Source organism: Ipomoea triloba, chromosome 5 (assembly GCF_003576645.1).
Source record: "Ipomoea triloba cultivar NCNSP0323 chromosome 5, ASM357664v1".
In the NCBI taxonomy this organism is placed as follows: Eukaryota; Viridiplantae; Streptophyta; class Magnoliopsida; order Solanales; family Convolvulaceae; genus Ipomoea; species Ipomoea triloba.
This window is the reverse complement of record NC_044920.1, coordinates 16,473,338-16,492,721: the sequence shown is the minus strand read 5'-3', so window position 1 is coordinate 16,492,721 and position 19,384 is coordinate 16,473,338. Positions and strand designations below refer to the sequence as shown.

General features: G+C 32.8%; 1 protein-coding gene across 1 annotated transcript; it reads right to left on the bottom strand.

Annotated features, from left to right (window-relative positions):
* Nucleotides 1–290: 290 nt before the first annotated feature.
* LOC116019881 (probable pectin methyltransferase QUA2) lies at nucleotides 291–5,977 on the bottom strand. The gene is made up of 9 exons (XM_031260241.1): nucleotides 5,754–5,977; nucleotides 4,490–5,225; nucleotides 4,268–4,400; nucleotides 3,520–3,760; nucleotides 2,925–3,150; nucleotides 2,454–2,629; nucleotides 1,994–2,297; nucleotides 1,698–1,836; nucleotides 291–810 (listed from the first exon to the last, which is right to left on the bottom strand). Exons 2-9 carry the CDS (start codon nucleotides 5,215–5,217, stop codon nucleotides 652–654), a joined length of 2,106 nt encoding a protein of 701 aa, XP_031116101.1. The 5' UTR covers nucleotides 5,218–5,225; nucleotides 5,754–5,977; the 3' UTR covers nucleotides 291–651.
* Between the last annotated feature and the right edge of the window lie 13,407 nt (nucleotides 5,978–19,384).

The following is a 19,384-nucleotide window of genomic DNA, read 5'->3' as shown; positions in this document are numbered from 1 at the left end:
CCTGGGTCCACGCATAACAACCCCCAAATATGGATCAGTCCATCCTCACAATTTGAGTCCACTAACCATTAATTATATTTAATTTGGACAATTGGGCTAATTTAATTGGACAATTTAACGAATCCAAATAAATCAATAATTGGCTCAATTACATCGAAATGATGCCCAAAGCATACGAATCAGCTCATTTATGGGCTTCAAATTTTCTGTGCTTACACATGTAAAATACAATAAATTTTCTCTGCATCCCAAACAACAAAAATGAAGGCAGAGAATGTGGCATATATCCATAATCAAAGCAATCAATGATTCAATATAATTTATATATTATGCCAAAAGGCATTTAACTTGTTACGTAAGATGAATACATGGATGGTTGTATACTTAAACTGAGAGAGACATAACAAACAAGGGAAACTAAGTCCTAAACTTTTCTCTGTGCCTCATTCTCTAATTACATTGTCCTATGTATACCTTACGGCTCCATAGGAGTTGCAGTATTCTTCTCTTCCTTTCCTCAAAACTTTGAATTCCATCTTTTTCTTTTTCTTTTCTTCTTTTTTTTTTGGTTGGAATTTTATCTCCTGTGAATTCAGATCCTTAAAATGAATGTATAAATTACCATCTGCAATCATGATCACCCTGAGAGTTTTAGCTTGCTTGTCTTCTGATGAAAGGCTTCTGGCAAACTAGGAGTTTCTCATCGCTAGTGCTCTCGATCTCTGCAACCCGAGCATCCCATTTCAACCGTGCTGCGTGGGCTCTTGCTAATTCGACAAGAGGAACTGTGTCGCGTAGGATAAACCAACCCTGCACCATACACGCACCACCGGAAAGGTAAATGAAACAGAACAGAAAGCCTGGCAACAGCTTATCTCGACATTTCAAACGTTTAAAGATGGGATTTTGGTATAGAATTTAGGCCATATCATTGACATAATAAGCGGCGAATCTCTAGTAAGTTCCTAAGGGTACGAGAAAACCACACTGGTGGAATATTGAAAAACCTATGGTCCATGTGCTTACTCAAGTCACGAGTATTGTCCGATAGCTGAACAAGCATGAAAGCATAAATAAGCAGACAATATTTTGGCTTCAACAAATTTCGTCGTAACAGTTTTTAGATGTATGGTAAGAGTTTCAATTTCATAGCCCTGAACAAAATCTGGAGCCTACTTTGAGATTATTACAAACTCTACTTTTCATTCCTTTTCTAGCAGAAAAATAAGGGCTTTTCCTGATTCTTCATTCTTTTTCCATGCTCTTTTTGGGGTTTATCCAATTTTGGATCGATTGCAAATGAAGAGTGACTAAATTTGGTCAAGTTAAAGCTCAAGGGCTAAAAGTGAAAATATAGGGACCAAATGAAATTATACCATGGGGTCCACCTTGCATTGTGGACCCTGGTCCAAAATGACATTCAGATTATGTGTTTGCAGTTAACATATTTGCAGACACATAATATGCAATTAACACATTATGTGTCCATAGGCACATAATTTATTATCTGAAAGCACATAATATGTTATGTTATATGTTAACTGCAGATACATAATTTTCGGATCAAGGTGGACCCTGATCCATGGTATAACAATAGGTAAACCACACAAACATAACTATTATCCAATGAATGGTGCCAACCACACAAACATAGGTATTATATGATTATTCAGGTAGAATGATAACAGATAACTTACCTCCGGACGAAGTACACGATCTATCTCAGTGAACAGATCTTGCATCCCACATCTGCTATGATGAGCGAATTCAAGAGATAGAAGCCCGTCAGCATGCACTAGATCATAAGTTCTTGGATATGTTGGAAATGGTTCACACCTGGAAGACAAAAATTAAAATAATTAGGTGAATCCATAAAACCATAAAAGAAGCACAAATTATACATTCCATAACAACACTATAGTTGAGAAGCAGCCGAATAGCATCAATCAAACCAAGGTCGTGCTATTAATTTAGAAATGGAAAGGGGATTTACCAATCATGTAATACACCAACAAATCCCCGATCAAGGATTAGAGGAAGGTAATTGGGGGCACTGGTGGGGATCACATTCATGACCCACACAGATTTTCCAGCTTCCAATAAAGCAGCGTTGAAACCACCGAAATGGGCATTCATGTCTAAAACATTCCTAAGCATGTTATAGGGTGGGGAAGGATCCTCGTCCCCGGGTCTCTTTGGATGATCAGAGAAGATTAACGGTGAGAGCAGTGACCAATAGTTGTTAACTGCAGAGTTCCAGTTAAGAGAATCTTCAGCAAGATCTTCAGACTGCAAACCTGTTGGAACATAGAAATCCACTTTAGCAGGATGTTAACCACTAAATAAATAATAAAGAGAGAGAGAGATTTGATGTGCCAGTGGCCATTTCTCTTCTTTTTTTTTTTTTCTTTTTTTTTTTAAAGAGTTACGTTCAATTGAACTGTGGCGTTTACCATGCACTTTAAGCTCCATTGGGCTCAATCTAGCCCTGGAAGGCCATTTAGTCCTTTCTTCAATTGGAATCCACCGCTGGCTCTGTGTTCCTCCAATGCATTTCTGAAGTGGTCGATAATATGGAGATTCAATATCATTGCCTTTACTGCAGAGAGAAGGGCCAGAACTGGTTTTCCTGGAAATAGTAGCAATTAAAATTAGGAATAACTCAGCTGAAATATAAATCATTCACAACTTTAATGGTCACACTGCTTTCTGTCACGTGCATATATAAGCAATCAGAGATGTAGAATGTGGATCGCTTAAACTTGCTAAATAGGCATTGTAATTTTCTAATTTTAAGGAGTTTGTTCGGGTCATAAATATTTTACTGGTATTTAAATAGCTTGATCCAGTGAGAAGCTAACATTCTTTTAGAGGTTAAAATTGTGCTCACTTCTCTTTTGTGTTGAAATGAAACTTGGGTTTACCTGGTAGAATAAGACTTCTTTTCACTGGTCTTCTTCCAAACAACAGTTTCATCTTGCTGTGACAACAATTCCCAGTGGAGATTTTCTGCAAAAGTGCGAACGGAGTTCCATTTTTTCTCATTTTCTTTGTTGCGAAGTGACCGTCGGGCATTCATAACAGATGAAGTCCAGACGAAATATCCGCCAGGTCTTAGTATCCGGTCCACTTCGATCAAAAGAATACCATCTAAACCACATCAAGAAGTGCATAACATCATCAATAATGCTAATGGAAAAATTATAATAGTCTAATAGCTACACGGACCGGATTGAGTACTAACATAGCATAGCAGATTTTTAAAAAAGGTTAAAAACAATCCATTCTTAAAGACTGAAGTGGCATTTTGTAATGTCTATCCAGAAAAAAAATAATCTAAAATACAGATTACTAAATATCCTAAAATCTTATACCCAAAAAAAAGGATTTTGAAATCATTAGTAATGAAATAACGATGATTCCGCCCACTTTGTCCAATTATTTTCACTGGGCAATTGAGAATCTAAAAGAAACAGTTAAGGATGAACTAACGCAACACAACTTCTAGCTTATTAGTACCTTTCTGATCCCAGTCAATGTGACATTCGGCACAATGTATCATATCAAAAGAAAGAGACGGATAAGGCAATTGCATCGAATTAAATGAACCAATCATTGCGGGAAGGCCTCTTTCAAGAGTAAGTTGAACTTGACTGCCAGAAGCCTCATAGTTTGCAATGCACATAGTTAATAGTTGGCTGGAGAACAGATGTGCACCAAAACTACCAAAACCGCATCCAATATCCAAGATGAGTCTAACCTGAAAATGTTGTAAATGTAGTTTATAATAAAACATATTTGAGAATAAACTACATCAAAGATCTAGATGAATCGCAAATCTATGACTGCTGAAATTTATGGCTTCTAGTTAATTATTGCACATGCTCTATCAGTGTAAACGGTAAACAGCATACCGGTTTATGAGACAAAACAAGATCCTTTTTATCCATTCAGACCACATGGAAATTTCATTAAAGATGATCTAAAGAACTTAGCAATCTAGTGCACTTAAATTTGAAGTAAAAGGTTGGAAATTCATATAGATGAATGCATATAGTTATATGGAAATGATGTTGAATGCAGGTTTTACAAAAGTTTATATTTATCTGTATACACCCTACAATTTACTGACTTTCTATTGCTTGCAGCTTTAATCTACAAGGACAAACGAACAAAGATAAAACATGAGAAATTCAGAATCTACCCAAAAAATAGTATATTACAAAAAGAAACCAAAGCAATTTATGATCCAATATAAATCACTTACCCCAGCTTGCACAAAGTTGGATTCGTTTCTTAGCCCAATCATTTCGGCAATTTGATGTGAGTAGTCTTCAATACTGTCGAACATGGAAGATTCTGAACGAAACGAGATCTTCTCTTCCTCCAACATCATCATCCTGCAATTGCACGACAGGGTAAAAAAGGAATTCAACTTTAGAGGATGACAAAAACGTTTGTGTAGCATAAAGTAAAAAATTGTACTGACCTCTTCGTCAAACTCCCAGAAGAGAGTACCTCCTGTGCCGTGATGTTAACATTGGCAAGCCAAATAACATCCCTTCCAGTAGGCCACCTAAGAGGAATTCTGTAATTAACAGGCGGAGGAACCAGACAACTTTCTTGGAACCTAGGCGTACAATGTCGATCATACTCTTCACCCTCAGAAAAGCCTAATCCAAGACTTTGAGTAACATTGAAGCACGGCACATAATTCTCGCTCTCGGGAGGACAGTAATCCAGATCCTTCGGTTTAGCAGAACCGAGAGAAATCTGTCCAATGTCCTTTAAATCCAACACCACTTGCTCTTGAAGTCTCCTATACCCATGATATATTCGAACTTTTGAGGACTTTGTTATCGACATGGTCCAAAAAAAGGATCCAGCAAGAGAAAGAACTACAATGGCAACTAAACTAAATCTGAGCACAAGTAAGGTGAACTTAAATCGACTTCTCCCCGTCCCGGGGTTAAAGGGATCAGATAAGAAACCATTTTCACCAATACCACCACCTTTAGAAGGTGAACTGTCTGGAAAAAGAATCCTTAAAGGGGATATTACAGACAAGTAGCTTTGATCAGAAGCTGATCCACTCTGCTCCAAATCTTCCTTCTCTATCTTTTCTTTCATCTGTGAATCATCCCACAAGTCCTGGCCGTTCCCTGAGAACCGGCAACTACCCCCACCGGATAATCCACGGTGCTGCGGCCTAGCCATATTCCGGCCTGACAAATTAAACCTCAGAAACAAATTACTAATCCATATCAAATAAAATCAACAATAGAAAACAAACATTCTTCACTATAAAGGGCAAAATGCAGAAAAAAGGAACTTTTCCTAATTTGCAAACTAAGATCCACAACCCCCACGAAAATTTAGCATTTCACGAGCGAAACAATAAAACAGAAATGGAAATTTCCAAGGACCTGCAATAGATAGTGCGGAATTGAGATTGAGAAAACAGTAATGGAGTAGATACTAAAAGTTGAAGTGCCACTTATTGAGTTGCTTTCCAATTAAAAACAGTGAGTGGAGTTGAGTGGGGAAATGAAATTCATCACACAAAACACATTAATTAGTAGAAGGCCCAGAAACCCAATTTGGATCAGTTCAAAAGAAGTAAGTGACAAAAGAGAAAAAAAAATACCAAAAAAACTTTTCGCCAAAGAACCAATGACCCATCAGAGCAAAAGAGCACAAACAAACAGAACAAGTAGGTGCTGAAGAGGGAGCAAAGGGGAGGTTTCTAGTACCTTAATGGTGTTTACAGAAATGCCTCAAATTCTTGAATAGCCTTCCACTTCCCCCTCTCTCCAAATGATGCAATGAATGGTGGCTTTATGCCCCCTTTCTCACTCTAGCTCCGCGTCTGGGTTTATTTCACCGACGCGGTTTTGGAATCTTGAGAGAGAGGGAGAGAGAGAGTAATGGAGAGTGGGTATATATGGATCCAATTCACCACTCATCTCCCTATTGAAAAAGGCTTGAATCTGCGTTTGCCACCATGGGTATGTATACCCAGCATTAAATACAAATACTTCATTTCTACGTAGGAAATACTAAATTTGCACTGGACCCACAATCACTGTCTCAAGATGTGCATTGAACAAATTTGTTTTGTGACATTAGTCGTAAAGGTTCAAATTACCAAAAAGCCTAACGGACTATATCGCTTTGTGATCTTAACCCGTAAAGAATCACACCGGTTCAAACCATAAAGAAAGCCTATAAGTTGTTCTAGCTAAAAGTTGAACTTGTAACTTTGTGAATAGCAAGTCAACAGCTTAATATGAGGACGTGCACTAGTAAACCCATTTTGTGATCTTAGCACCATAAGGAAGTAAATCAACTTAAATTGTTCATATTACTGATTAAAATTAAAAATGTCAATAGATCACTCTAACTGAAAAGTCAAACTCATAACTTTATGATTCGTAAGTTAGCGGTCTAATTAATTTGACTTTGTCCCCATCTGTTTTTTATTTTTTAGTAGTATACACACTGGAGAAGTGGAGAGAGAGAGAGAGTGCATAAGATTGAGTTCAACCCCAGGCCCCAGCTGTGATCCTAGATTTACTGTGTTCCCCCCTCCCTCCAAGCAACAGTAGAAAAGGTTACAACTTTAGTTCTGTACTATTTACTAACCAGTTTTGACTCTAATAGACGTCTTGGTGTTGAAGAGACCACTTTTGGTTTCAAAAAATAATGTAAGAGAGTTAAAATAAAAATTTTGTCAAATTTAGCTTAAACCATTTATAACTCACTAGTTCAAATCAAGACAACTAATATATATTGTTCCACTAAAAGTAAAATTTGAAATTTTATAGTTATCAAATCAATCGCCAAATCAATTTGGTTGGAATTTGTTCCAATCTTCCCTTTTTTGTTTCAACAACAAAAGAAAATTGCTCTCGAAGACTTAGCGTAGTCAGTTCATCTTTAAAGATCATGACTGGAGGCGACTTTATTCTATGAGTGGAGTCCTGTGAGCTTAGAATTTATTTGATAAACTTGCCATCACCTAAGTTAAAAAAAAAAAATAAAAAAATACGTATTTTTGTTGCAAATCTGCCCGCAATTCCTACATCCTAGGCGAGATTAGAGGATTATCGGTCCTACCTCTATCTCTATTGTACATTTGTACTGTTTCTCCTCTTTAATATGCTTCAATTTGGAAAAAAGCAACTTTTATTAATTTTCAAGGAAAATCTTGTACGGAGTAACATTGATGGTAATAATGTTAGATAAATTACAAATAAATAAATAAAGTAAATAACACATATGATCACTTTCTATTTAGCGTATTTATTATTATTATTATTATTATATATATATATATATATATATATATATATATATATATTTCTTTTTTGAGAGTATTATAATAATAGAAAGTATTTTTCTTTAACTTTTATATATATATATATATATATATATATTGTACGTCCTCTCTCAAATGTAAAAAATGTGATAGTGTTCAATTGGCCCTAATTCATTCATTTGAATTGAGTCAACTTATCATTAATCATGCTATAGTTGTTACATTCAAAATTAGATGGGAACTCACATAATTGGATTACCTAAACTCACCATTCCAGTGTCAGAGTGGAATTCGACTTTCACCAACAACAGCTTGAAACTATGGCTCTTCAAGCTAGAGTTTGGACTTTTGGGGTCCCTAAATTGTAAATTGGACTCCCTAAGTTAGTAGAAGTGTTTCTTTCAAAAAAAAAAAAAAGTTAATAGAAGTGTGAAGTTGAATCTCTTGTGCACAGAATCAACGACAATGACTGACTGAAAAAAATGCTTAGGTGACTCACAATTTACCTCTTCAGCGCGACTGTTAGGTAAGAATTCTGGAGATTATGATTAGTCTACCATAAGATGAGGAAACTAATATATTAAAACAAATTGTAATTGAAGGGTAGGAGCATGAGGTAATGAGTAATTGAGGTTGTACAAGTAGAGGCTCCACATGATCAACAAAGAGAAGAAGCAAGATGTCAAGTGTACTCATATTGCAACTTCTTAAATCTACTACAATTCTGTTTCTGGCAAATTAAATTACTAATGCATAAATTACTAATGCATAAATTTTTGTGCTCATTTTATAGTACTGAGATTATACCATAATGTATAGAGAAATTATACATATCTGAATAAATTTTACTTTAAAAAAAAACTTTAATTATAATTAGTTAAGATGTTTTTTTTTTAAATGAATAAATGAACTCTTAAGAGTCCATATCAATCAACCAAGTCATGGAGTGTTCAAAATGTAGGGATTCTTAATATGACTTTAAAGTACGTTTCGTTGGAACGAGGGAATGGAGAAATGAATTGTTATTTCGTAGGAAAACGAATAAAGTGGAAATTTAAATTACATTGTTTGGTAAGAAAGAATAAAATCATTGGGGATTGAAAGGAAAGAAGTAAATAAAGACTAAAATGCCCTTATATAATAATAATATAGTAATAATAATAAGAATGATAAAATGGTAATTTATCATTGAATTACAATAATTCCACAAGTGTGGAATTGGAGCACTTCCATGATTGGAGGGAATTGCAATTCCCTCTAACCAAACCATAAAATTGCAATTCTATGAAGTTTGGTACGAATAGAATTACAATTCTATTATACCAAACACCACCTTAATGTATATGCACTTTAATATGCCAAATAGAGAATCATATTATTTATTACATGCCAGTAGTGTTCAATATTTAAGACTTAAGAGTTGAACATAATTATTTGTTATAATAATTAAAGATATTCATCATATAATTAGCTAGGCACAATTTATTGATCCATTTGAAAGTTATATGAACACTATTTATTGTGTTTAGCGAAATACAACTTGTATACAATTCCTGATGAAGTTAAAAAGAATAAACAAATGAATTTATCTATGCATGGAGTATTTTTTTTTAACCACAATTGAGTTTTAAAATTATTTTTTTAAATGTTCACCTTTTAACATGCCATTATTTTAATTTACTTTTATATATAATTACTACATAACTCTTTTTATATAATATTTCTTTGTTGAATTAACTTGTGGAGAGTCGGCAACTACTATATAGTGTAATGACACCGTTATATAATAGTTGGTAAAGTCCATCTATTCATAAATAATTAATGAATATAAATAGTTGATTGGCTAAAAATATAATATAAAGAGGTTTTACAAAAAAAAAAAAAAAAAAAAAAAAACTTTATAATACCATTTCATGAGAAGACCATTAGAAATAAGGGTGTGTTTGAAAACTTAGAAAATGGTTTCAATGATTTCTAGAAATCATTTTTCGAGTTTCTAGTGTTTGGCAAGACTTGAAAAATTAAAGTCATGGAAAATCAGTTTTGGTCAAAGGGGAAAATCACCTTGTTTTTCTGGAAAACAACTTCCCCCCCTTTTTTTTAGGGGAAGTCATTTTCTAGACCTCTTCTATTCGCCTTCCGGGCATTCTTGCTTAGCCATCTTCACTGACCTATCTCCTCGGCGAATTGGTTACCTTTCATCGGAGAAGGTTAACAGTCGGTCGCTTTCTCTGAGATGGGAAGGCGACCAACCGATCGCGTTCCATCTTTTGTAGAAGGCGATCGACGACGATTTGACTGGCGCCGATCGCTGATTTTACCTTCAGAGTTGACCGGATAAAGTTTAGGGTATTTGACCCTTTTCTTTTCTGCTCATTTTACGAAAAATGAACCAAACACACTAAGACAATTTTCTGGAATGCAACTAAACACTAGAAATGAAAATGTCTTTTAGAAAATAACTCATTTTCCAGAAGTCATTTTCCTGATTTTCAAACACACTCTAAAATTAAATTATTAAAGAGAGAGAAGAAGAGAGGAGAAAAAAAAAAAAAAGCATTTTTGTTTACAAACGGGTCTTTTTCTTGTTTGTTTTCTACTCATATATTTTCAAAATTTTTGCCTAACTCATGACTCCTTGAAGAACAAACAAGAGAGACTTTATTGATGTAGACACCTGTTATTGACATTGTGATAATACTTCCAAGAATTTGTTGAATAAAAGGACACAAAAATAACCTTTGATTTCAAAATGACCAAACAACGCCGTACCAAAACACAAATTTTACAAAATGGTCTAAAACAGTAAAATACTTCAGAAATATTGATAACGGATGAGCATGCTAAAATGAACAAATACTCAATTGTTACAAACATAATTAATAACTGTGATGATTATATATTTGTTATGATTATATATTTGTTTTCAAAAAATATATTTGTTATGATAAGAAGTGTGGAAAGTCGGTGGATCAGAATTTATTAATATAATTTAGGAAGATAATAAATGTTATTTAATTGTCAAATTTTTATTCTGTTTCATCGTGCCATATATTTAATAGATCGAGTGATGAGAACGTACAATTGTATTGGCCAACGACGACAGGTTACAGAGTCTGAGAGACTATATAAATATACACAAGTAGAGGTATAGGATGAGTAGGATAGTGAATCACAATATGAGTCAAAGACCTAGAGTCCTAACACGAGTTACAATTTTTTTTTTAATTGTTCTTCATTCTAAGCTATTGATTTTACAAGATCAAAAGTTATTATGATTAATTCGCACATTTATTTGGGAGAAGCTTCGCACCTTATCCCTTATCTATATATATCATGATCAAATGTGAATTATGTTTCTCGTAATAAGTGTGGACTAATTTGATCCATCCATCTAGTATATGATGGTCAATGGCTAAAAAATGACGGGTCAATTTTATAAATATTAGTATAAGGGATCAATTTAGGGATTTCATGCATCTATTTCCAAAACTAATTAGACCAAATATGTATTTTTTTTTCTAAAAAAAAATCGAATTGCACATGAGACACTACCAACAAAAAAGAAGTGGATAAACAATGAAGACGAAAATAATGACTAATCTATCCAAAAGCAAATTAACAAAATTTAGAGTAATTTCAACCAAAATTAGTATCTACTACCTAAAATCATACCAACTACAATAAATATTTAAATAATTATTTTTAGAAAATCACAAATTAAACATTAATTTTAGTGTCAACTATAATGAGTTTATCTTATATAATCTTGCATTGATATACTTTGAATTACTTATTTAAATACAAACATTGAGTAATAAATCAGTCGCACAATGCGCATGTAAAACTAGTATGCACTATATAAGAAAAATCAAATGTATCCACACAAAAATATGTTGGTGGATTATTGAAATTCATATGTATTTAATTTACCAACTGAGTTTTGTTAAATTCGTAGTTATTTAAGCGGCAGGTAATTAATTTATTGTTAAATTTATTGATATTTTGTTATTTTCTTAATGTGATAATTTTTATCAACTAGTGGGCAAAATAATTATTCGGACTAAATAAATACACTTTGTTGGAATAAAACATTTTATGGACTTTAGCCAATTGAGGCCATTCCACCAAATCACCAATATATAGGATTTATCATTTACCAAACCCTTATTTTAGCAATTTCACTTATTATTAGTCAAATCAATCAAAAATAAATTAACGTATTCATAATTTACCATGTGCCACTATTGGCAAGTTATTGTGTGGACCGTCCACACAGTGTTATATGGACTATAACAAAAAGTACATTTTTAATATATTGAAAGTACATTATTTATGTGCTGAATGTACATTATTTGATAGTATGGTTAACGCAGCTGTGTGGATCATGATTAGCCTCTATTAATATCTAGTTAATTTGAAACTTAAAGGTACTTGGAAAGGCAAATATAATGTCACACCTTAATTATTCTCAATCATGACAATTTAATATAACTTTACTCTTAATTACTCCGAATTTTTAAACACCAATTTTTCTGACTGTCATTAACTCTATCTAAAAACAGTACATATAATATTACTATTGACTAATAGACAGTTTTGCATTATGCAAATTGTTTATATGTTTAAAGTAAATCAAACTCCTATTCATTTATTTATTTTATTAACATTTTTAAATTTTATAAAAATTAATCTAATCTTTAAATATATAATTTGTTTTTGCTAATATTTTATTAATTAACAGAAAATATAAATTGTAAACAAGCCCTTTCAAAAAAAAAATTGTAAACCAGCACATTTAAATTAACTCTTGTTAAGAGGATTACAATCATAAAATAAAATGGAAACATATTGGAACGCCTTACAATATTAAATTTGGTATTTGGTATAACTATAGTTTTAAAAAAAAAAAGAATTAGAAAAGAACAAATACATTTTAATCTTCAATTATTCTCGAGTCATATATAATGTCATCCTTTACTTTCATTTTCTTATATCGTATTTTCATTGTTTATCGAGATGCAAATGTAATTCATCATTCGATAGAGCTATATCCAATTCCATTTTCTACTTTTGTAGCCTAAAATCCTAATAATTAAAAGGCCAAATTGTTGAATTTTCTTTGTAAGTCAAGCACGCTTAACTACGGAGTTCTTTGGCCATCTGCTTGTCATATTCTACTTAAAATCAATTGGTGATAAGTAGGTGGACATTAACCCTTTAACCACACCCCTTCATAGTAAGCCGCAACGTCACATCTCGAATCGAGTAGAGGCTGAACTCGGCAAATCCGACCGACACCCAACACAAATTAAAGTTGTAACTTTTGTTGTTAAAATGCCGAGATAGAAGGAGCAATTTTATTAATAAATACAGAATATAATTAATACGGATATTATATTGCAATGCATTATAATTAAATAAAATGAAGACAGATTGTCAACGTTGAAAGAATGATTTAAAAATTAAAATGAGAGGCATATAGCTTTGTGATTTATTAAAAGCAATAGATGAGAGTGCTTTTTATGATTCTTCTTCATCTAAGTTGTGGTAGCAGTAGCAGTAGGAGACAGCCTTCTCCAAAAGCTACACATGCCTACTTTTTGTTCCCAATTACAATTTATATCATAAGAAAAAAATAAAAATAATAATGTAATTAAAAATTAATAGTTTAATACTCAATTCAGTTTTGACTATAGTAATTTTATCCATGTTAGTCTTTAACAATAGTAGTTTTATTCAATTTAATCCTCGACTATAGTGATTTTTTTATTGATTTAGCCATTGATTCTAACAACTGAGAACTCAATTAGGTAAAATCATCGAAGTTGATGACCTAATTAAACACACAGTACAAAAAGCTGTTTAGGACTAAATTAAGAAAAATCACTATAGCCGAGGACTTAATTGGGTATTAACTCAATAAATTAAGAGGGGTAATTGAATTTAGTAGAATATGTATAATCAAAACTACTCAAAACTCAAGTTGATTAAAAATAACTCAAACAATTTGAAACATATATTTAATTTGTCAATCTAAATATTTCATGAATAACACATGCATGCAATTAATGTGTTGTTCCATATTAGTGAAGAGACATAATGAGGATTGATGGAATTAATTAACTCGGTGGTCCGATTGAATCAACTAAGTCGGATTAATTAAAGGATAAATAAACATAAAGATAATATAGAGATTGATAAAGACAATGTGACTTGATATTGTATTAATCACTCATCAAAGTAGTACAAGAAATGCATTGAGAAGACAATTTGTGTCCTAAATGAGGACAAATGACTTGGCTTCTTCCGGTAACTACCCGCGCAAATCGGTTGTCACCTGCTTAATGTGGGCGGTTACGATCCCTGCTTGACCACGTCCTCCTAGTTCGTCTCGGCGGAGCTCACGAAGGGTAACCCTGCTGACTTGACCTCTTGAGCTTGGGTCAATTCGTCCGGGGCCGACCTTATGATCAACCTTAGGGCCCCCGAAACCGACTACGAGGTTAGCCTGATTCGGGTCGAGTTTGACTTGGCATCTTTTTGGATCGATTCACACCGAATGTGTCTCCAATATATCCATAAGTACGTAAATAGGAAGGTGCATGGAAGCAGTAGAGATAAAAGTATTTTGATTGAATTTGTAAAAGAATGGAATGAATATCCAGCCAGCATACAGTGGGTTAGTTTTGGACCACCACACGCACTGCATGCGTTAAGTTGTGAGTGGCTGAGTGCTTTGAATTTTTATTTCACCATCCATCCACTTCACATAGTGATTTTTGTTTTTTTAAATTATAATATATAATAATAATAATAATAATAATAATAATAATAACAATTTGCTGAGTTTTTGCTGATGTACGCATGACATATTGACATGCATCCTAGGATAACATCCAGTATTTTCTCACTAATATAGTTTTTGTTTTCTGTTTTGGAACACTCACTAATATAGTTTTAACTTTTAAGGCACATTATTTCATCTCATCAGTGTTCTAGAATTGAGTAGTTCAATAATTAGTTTAGAATTCTAATTAATACGAGACATATTTTCAATTTGATTCTGACCATACACAAGGTAAGTTTAAACTTTTAATTTAGATTATACATATATATATATAATTTTCAAAAATTATATACTCTATCTGTTTCATTTTATGTGTATGGTTTGGTTAACAAGACTTGATTGGAGTTATTTTAATTTAATTTTTTAAATATTAAATTTGGTATTAATATATAAAATTTATATATTTAAAAACTACATTAAAAGTATTATAAAACACACAAAAAAATTAAATTTAAAAATATTAAAATATACTAAAAAAAGAAAGAGTTAGGGTGTGTTTTCTTCATGGGTTTAGCTATCAGGAGAATCAAAGTCATTGTTATTGTTTGATGGACATGTTTTTAGAACACTATTATGGGATTTGATTACCCCTTAATTAGAAAACTCATTCCCTAATAAAATAATGGTTTCATTCCATTATTCCACGTCCTAATTGGTAATTTGATTTTTAAGTTTGGATCAGTGCTTTTAAATTTTTTTTTTTTTGTTCATATTTGTTCTTTGGATGCGTTTATATTAAAATAAATTGTCTTGATTTTTTATTTTTGTATTTTAAAACCTTTATTCCCATTATAGGATCATACATAATCAAACAACAATATTGGTAATCATTCCATTTTCACCCTACTACCAAACATGCAAAATACCATTTTGATTTCGATTCTCATGTGCGAACTAAACACACCCTTAGTTTGACCTGTGAATAGTAAATATGAGAAGTAAAATGGGATAGAAGAAGTATATTAGTTAAAGAAAAATATTATGTTGTCTAGCTGATTTTCAGTAATGAAACTCTTATGAATGATTTTATAATTTACTTTTGTGACCTTTTCTAAAATCCCATTCTCACTACATTTATTATTTAAAATAGAGTCATTTACATTTTTGGTCCTATTGTTATTGGAGCATTGTCAATTTTAGTCAACTTCATTAATTTTTGCCACATTGTGATCAGTCTTATTTAGTCCTTGCCACTTTTAGTCCACTGTTAAAATTTTCGTCAAATTGTCGTCCAAAATAGGGGTATTTTTGGTCTTTTCATGCTTTGGTCATCTCCTTGACTCTTTGCAATGGTTTTCCTTACACATTTTCATCCATTGAAAAGGTTCGGCGAAAGCCATGTGAGCCACATTACAAAGCCATGGCTTTCGCCGGACCTCTTCATAGGATGAAAATTTGTAAGGAAAACCACTACAAAGGGTAAAGGAGATGATCAAAGCATGAAAAGATCAAAATACCCCTGTTTTGGACGGTTATTTGACGAAAAATTTTAACGGTGGTCTAAAAGTGACAATGACTAAATAAGACTGGTCGGAATATGGCAAAAATTAATGAAGTGAACTAAAATTGGCAATGTCCCAATAACAGTAGGACCAAAAATGGAAATGACTCTTTAAAATATGTCCCAGTAAGGGAATTCCTATTAGGGGTACCACGTAGCTAGTGTTGGCCACTAAATTAAAGCAATTAGTAGGTGCAGTACTCATGACCTATTACAATATAGTTGGTTAGGTGATGAGAATTTTTTGTTGTGAATACAAAAAAATATAATTTTAAAATTGTAAGATAAATAAATTCCATGGATCAAGTATTGTGCGTACATCCGGCAAATCATTCTCAACAGCCACCGCTGGAAATCATCAGATTTCCGACCACCAAAAAGTGGTCGGAAATAGCCTTAATTAGGTCGGAAAGTGCTGTTCCCACCACTTTTCCGACCAAATTGGGTGTCTGGAAAACCTCGTCGGTAATTCCGACCACCGGAGAATGTGGTCGGAATTTCCGACCATTTTTCTCCGCGGTCGGAACAAAACGACAAACAGAACAACCAAGCGAGTCTGGATTTTCCGACCACCATGGTGGTCGGAAAACTGGAGGCCACAAATAAAAAAAAAATCATTTCACTAGAGAGAATCCCTCTGCAGTGAAATGAATGAATATATATAATTGAAAATTTAAAACATTCATGAATTTAACTTCTTATTTAATCTATATCCAAGAAGGCAGCAAGATACAATTTAGAGGCTTAGAATCAACGTATTGCTGCAGAATCAAATACCCCAAATATTCCTAAAATAAAAAAATTCTTAAAATTCCTAAAATAAAATAAAAGAAATTACTTACACTTGTTGCAATTGGCGATCGCATTGTTGGACATGGTTCTGTTCTCGCGGTTATGGGTGAGTATAATTACCGAAAAATCGATAAAATCGATAACCGATAACCGAATCGACCGATAATTTCAATTATCGATCGGTTATCAGTTATAAGACTATAAAAAAAATCGTTTATTCGGTTTATCCTATTATTTATATATTATATATAAATATATAGATATTAGTAGTTACTGTATATATTAGTTTTATAGTATATATTAGCTACTATATATATTAGTTACTATATATATATATATATATATATATATATATATATTAATTAGTAGTTACTGTATATATTAGTTACTATATACAGTAACTACGTACTAATATCTACTACGTATATATTTATATATAACTAATATATACAGCAGCTAATATATACTAGCTACTGTATATATTAGTTACCTATAAATTTCAAGTATGTTATGTTTTATATCACTTCTATAATAAAAAATAGTTTTTAATTGTCGGGCTATTGGGCTAGCCCATTTAATTTCGGGCTAGCCCTATCGGGTCATCGGACTTAATGGTTTTGGGCTCATTGGGCTAATTCTTTATCGGGCTAACCCGTTAGGGCTATAGCCCTGTCGGTTTCGGGTCCGATTGACATCCCTATCTGTAACGTCATAAACCAACAATATACCTATGGCTCCTCGATAGTACGCTGGAAGGAATCATTATCACAAAAATAAACAGTAATTAGTGTGCATGGAAAATGCAGTTCCAAAGCAAGAAAGAGATGCAAAGAAATGATTAAGAAATGCATGAGAAGCTATTTTCAGGATAGATACCAACATCATGTACATGTGATTATCCATGTTAAAATGTCAATACTTGATTTTCACCCACCCCTTAATTCTAATCAAGCAAGCAGTGAATAGAACTCATAAGAAGAAAGCAAGCTTACAGAAGTTTTTCCAAAAGAACTATAGCAACAGTAGACACATCACATTACAAAAGGGCTAGAAAATAGTGCAGCTTGAGGAAGTTTCTCCATGAAAATTATAGCCTCATATATTAATAAAAAAAAATACAAATCCATAGAAGAAATTAAGGAGATATAGAAAGGAGTAGCAAGGCTAAGTAAACTTGATTTTCATTAATTATGAGGTAGTAGAAAATACAGGTTGGTTTAAAAAGATGAAGGAATGATCGGGGGTGGACCCATAAATTTGTTTTAGTGGGGGAAATATTAAAGAAAAAGAGATAGTTTTGAAAAAAATAAAAATAACACTTATTAGGAAGTATATATGTCATAAATATTGTTGGATATGAATAAAAAAATAAAATACATCAAAACTTTATAAAAATAATTATAGCAAAATATGGAACATAGTTATTTTTATAAAACGATTCGAATAAAAAACACATAATTATAAATAAATGCACATCTCATTATTAATATATAAAAATGATAATTGTTGGATATATACGAAAATTAAAATACACTATGAATGTTGATAAAGATAGCAAACACAAACTTATATAGGGTGAATTCAAACCCAGGACCTTTCATAAGTTGTACGCATAACTTACTAACTTGACTAACTCATCTTTCCTTTATTTTATATGTATTTTTTTACTTATATATATATATATATATATATATATATATATATATATATAGTTCGTTTCAGGTGTGAACCATTGCTATAATGTGAAGTTGTGAACCTGTGAATCTTTAGGCACCGTTGAGATGTGACATTGGATAACCAAGATCTGAGGAGTGGTGCAGTGGTGCATCCGGTGCAGTTGTGCAGTGATATATATTTACAAGGTCAAAGTCATTATTAACCACAAGATCACGGTGCATAATAGTACACAGGTTCACATGATAACATTGGTTCACATTTGAAACTAAACACACACACGGGCTATAGGGGTGGGGTGGAGTGGGGGAGGTGGGGCTGCCCCCACTCTGAATCAACCCCTGAGAATGATTAGGATGACAACATTGAGAGTGATTTCACCGCGACCATTTATTATTATTATTAGGAAAAATGATCAAATATGTCATATACCTTTACATAAAAGTGTAATTAGACTCCTGATCTTTTGAAAAGTATAATTAAACTTATGAACATGTTATTTTCGTGCATTGAAGTTTCAAAATCTATTAATGACCTACAAGGCTACAATAGCAGTCACTAGGGTTTCGATGATACTTCGACAACGCCAATGACACTCCGGCAATCGGCGACAGTCGCCGGTTGCCTTTAAAGAAGGTCTAGTCAAGGGGGCAACTAGTAGTCGCCTTCTTCAAAGAAGACGATTGGCGACCGTTTTTTGGTCGCTGATTTTTCTACGATTGTGATCAATGACGACGGTCAACTGTAGCTAGTGGTGGTCAACGACGGCCTACATATCAGTATCGTGTTGATTACCAATAAATTAGACTTATTTGACCAACTTTAATAAGTTTGAGTATTTAATTGCAGTTTTCAAAAGTTCGTGGGCCTAATTATTACACTTTGGCATAAAGTTAAACATCCTATTTTAGTATTTGACCATTTTCTCTTATGATTATTGTTGTTGTTGCTGTTGTTGTTGTAACTTAGGAAACCTGTAATTATCATCATATGGTGTGTGAGTAAATCGATCTTACTCCAATATAATAGGTTGTAAACTACACATAAAAGGTAAATCATATTAGGAAAAACTTAGGGTGTGTTTGGTTCACACATGGGAATCGGAATCGGAATGAGAATCAAATACTTTGTAATGGTAATGAGTTTTGGTGAAAGAATTCTACATGTTTGGTAGTAGGGTGGAATTCGAATGATTATCAATATTGATGTTTGGTTGTGTATGATCATATATGGGAATAAATGCTTT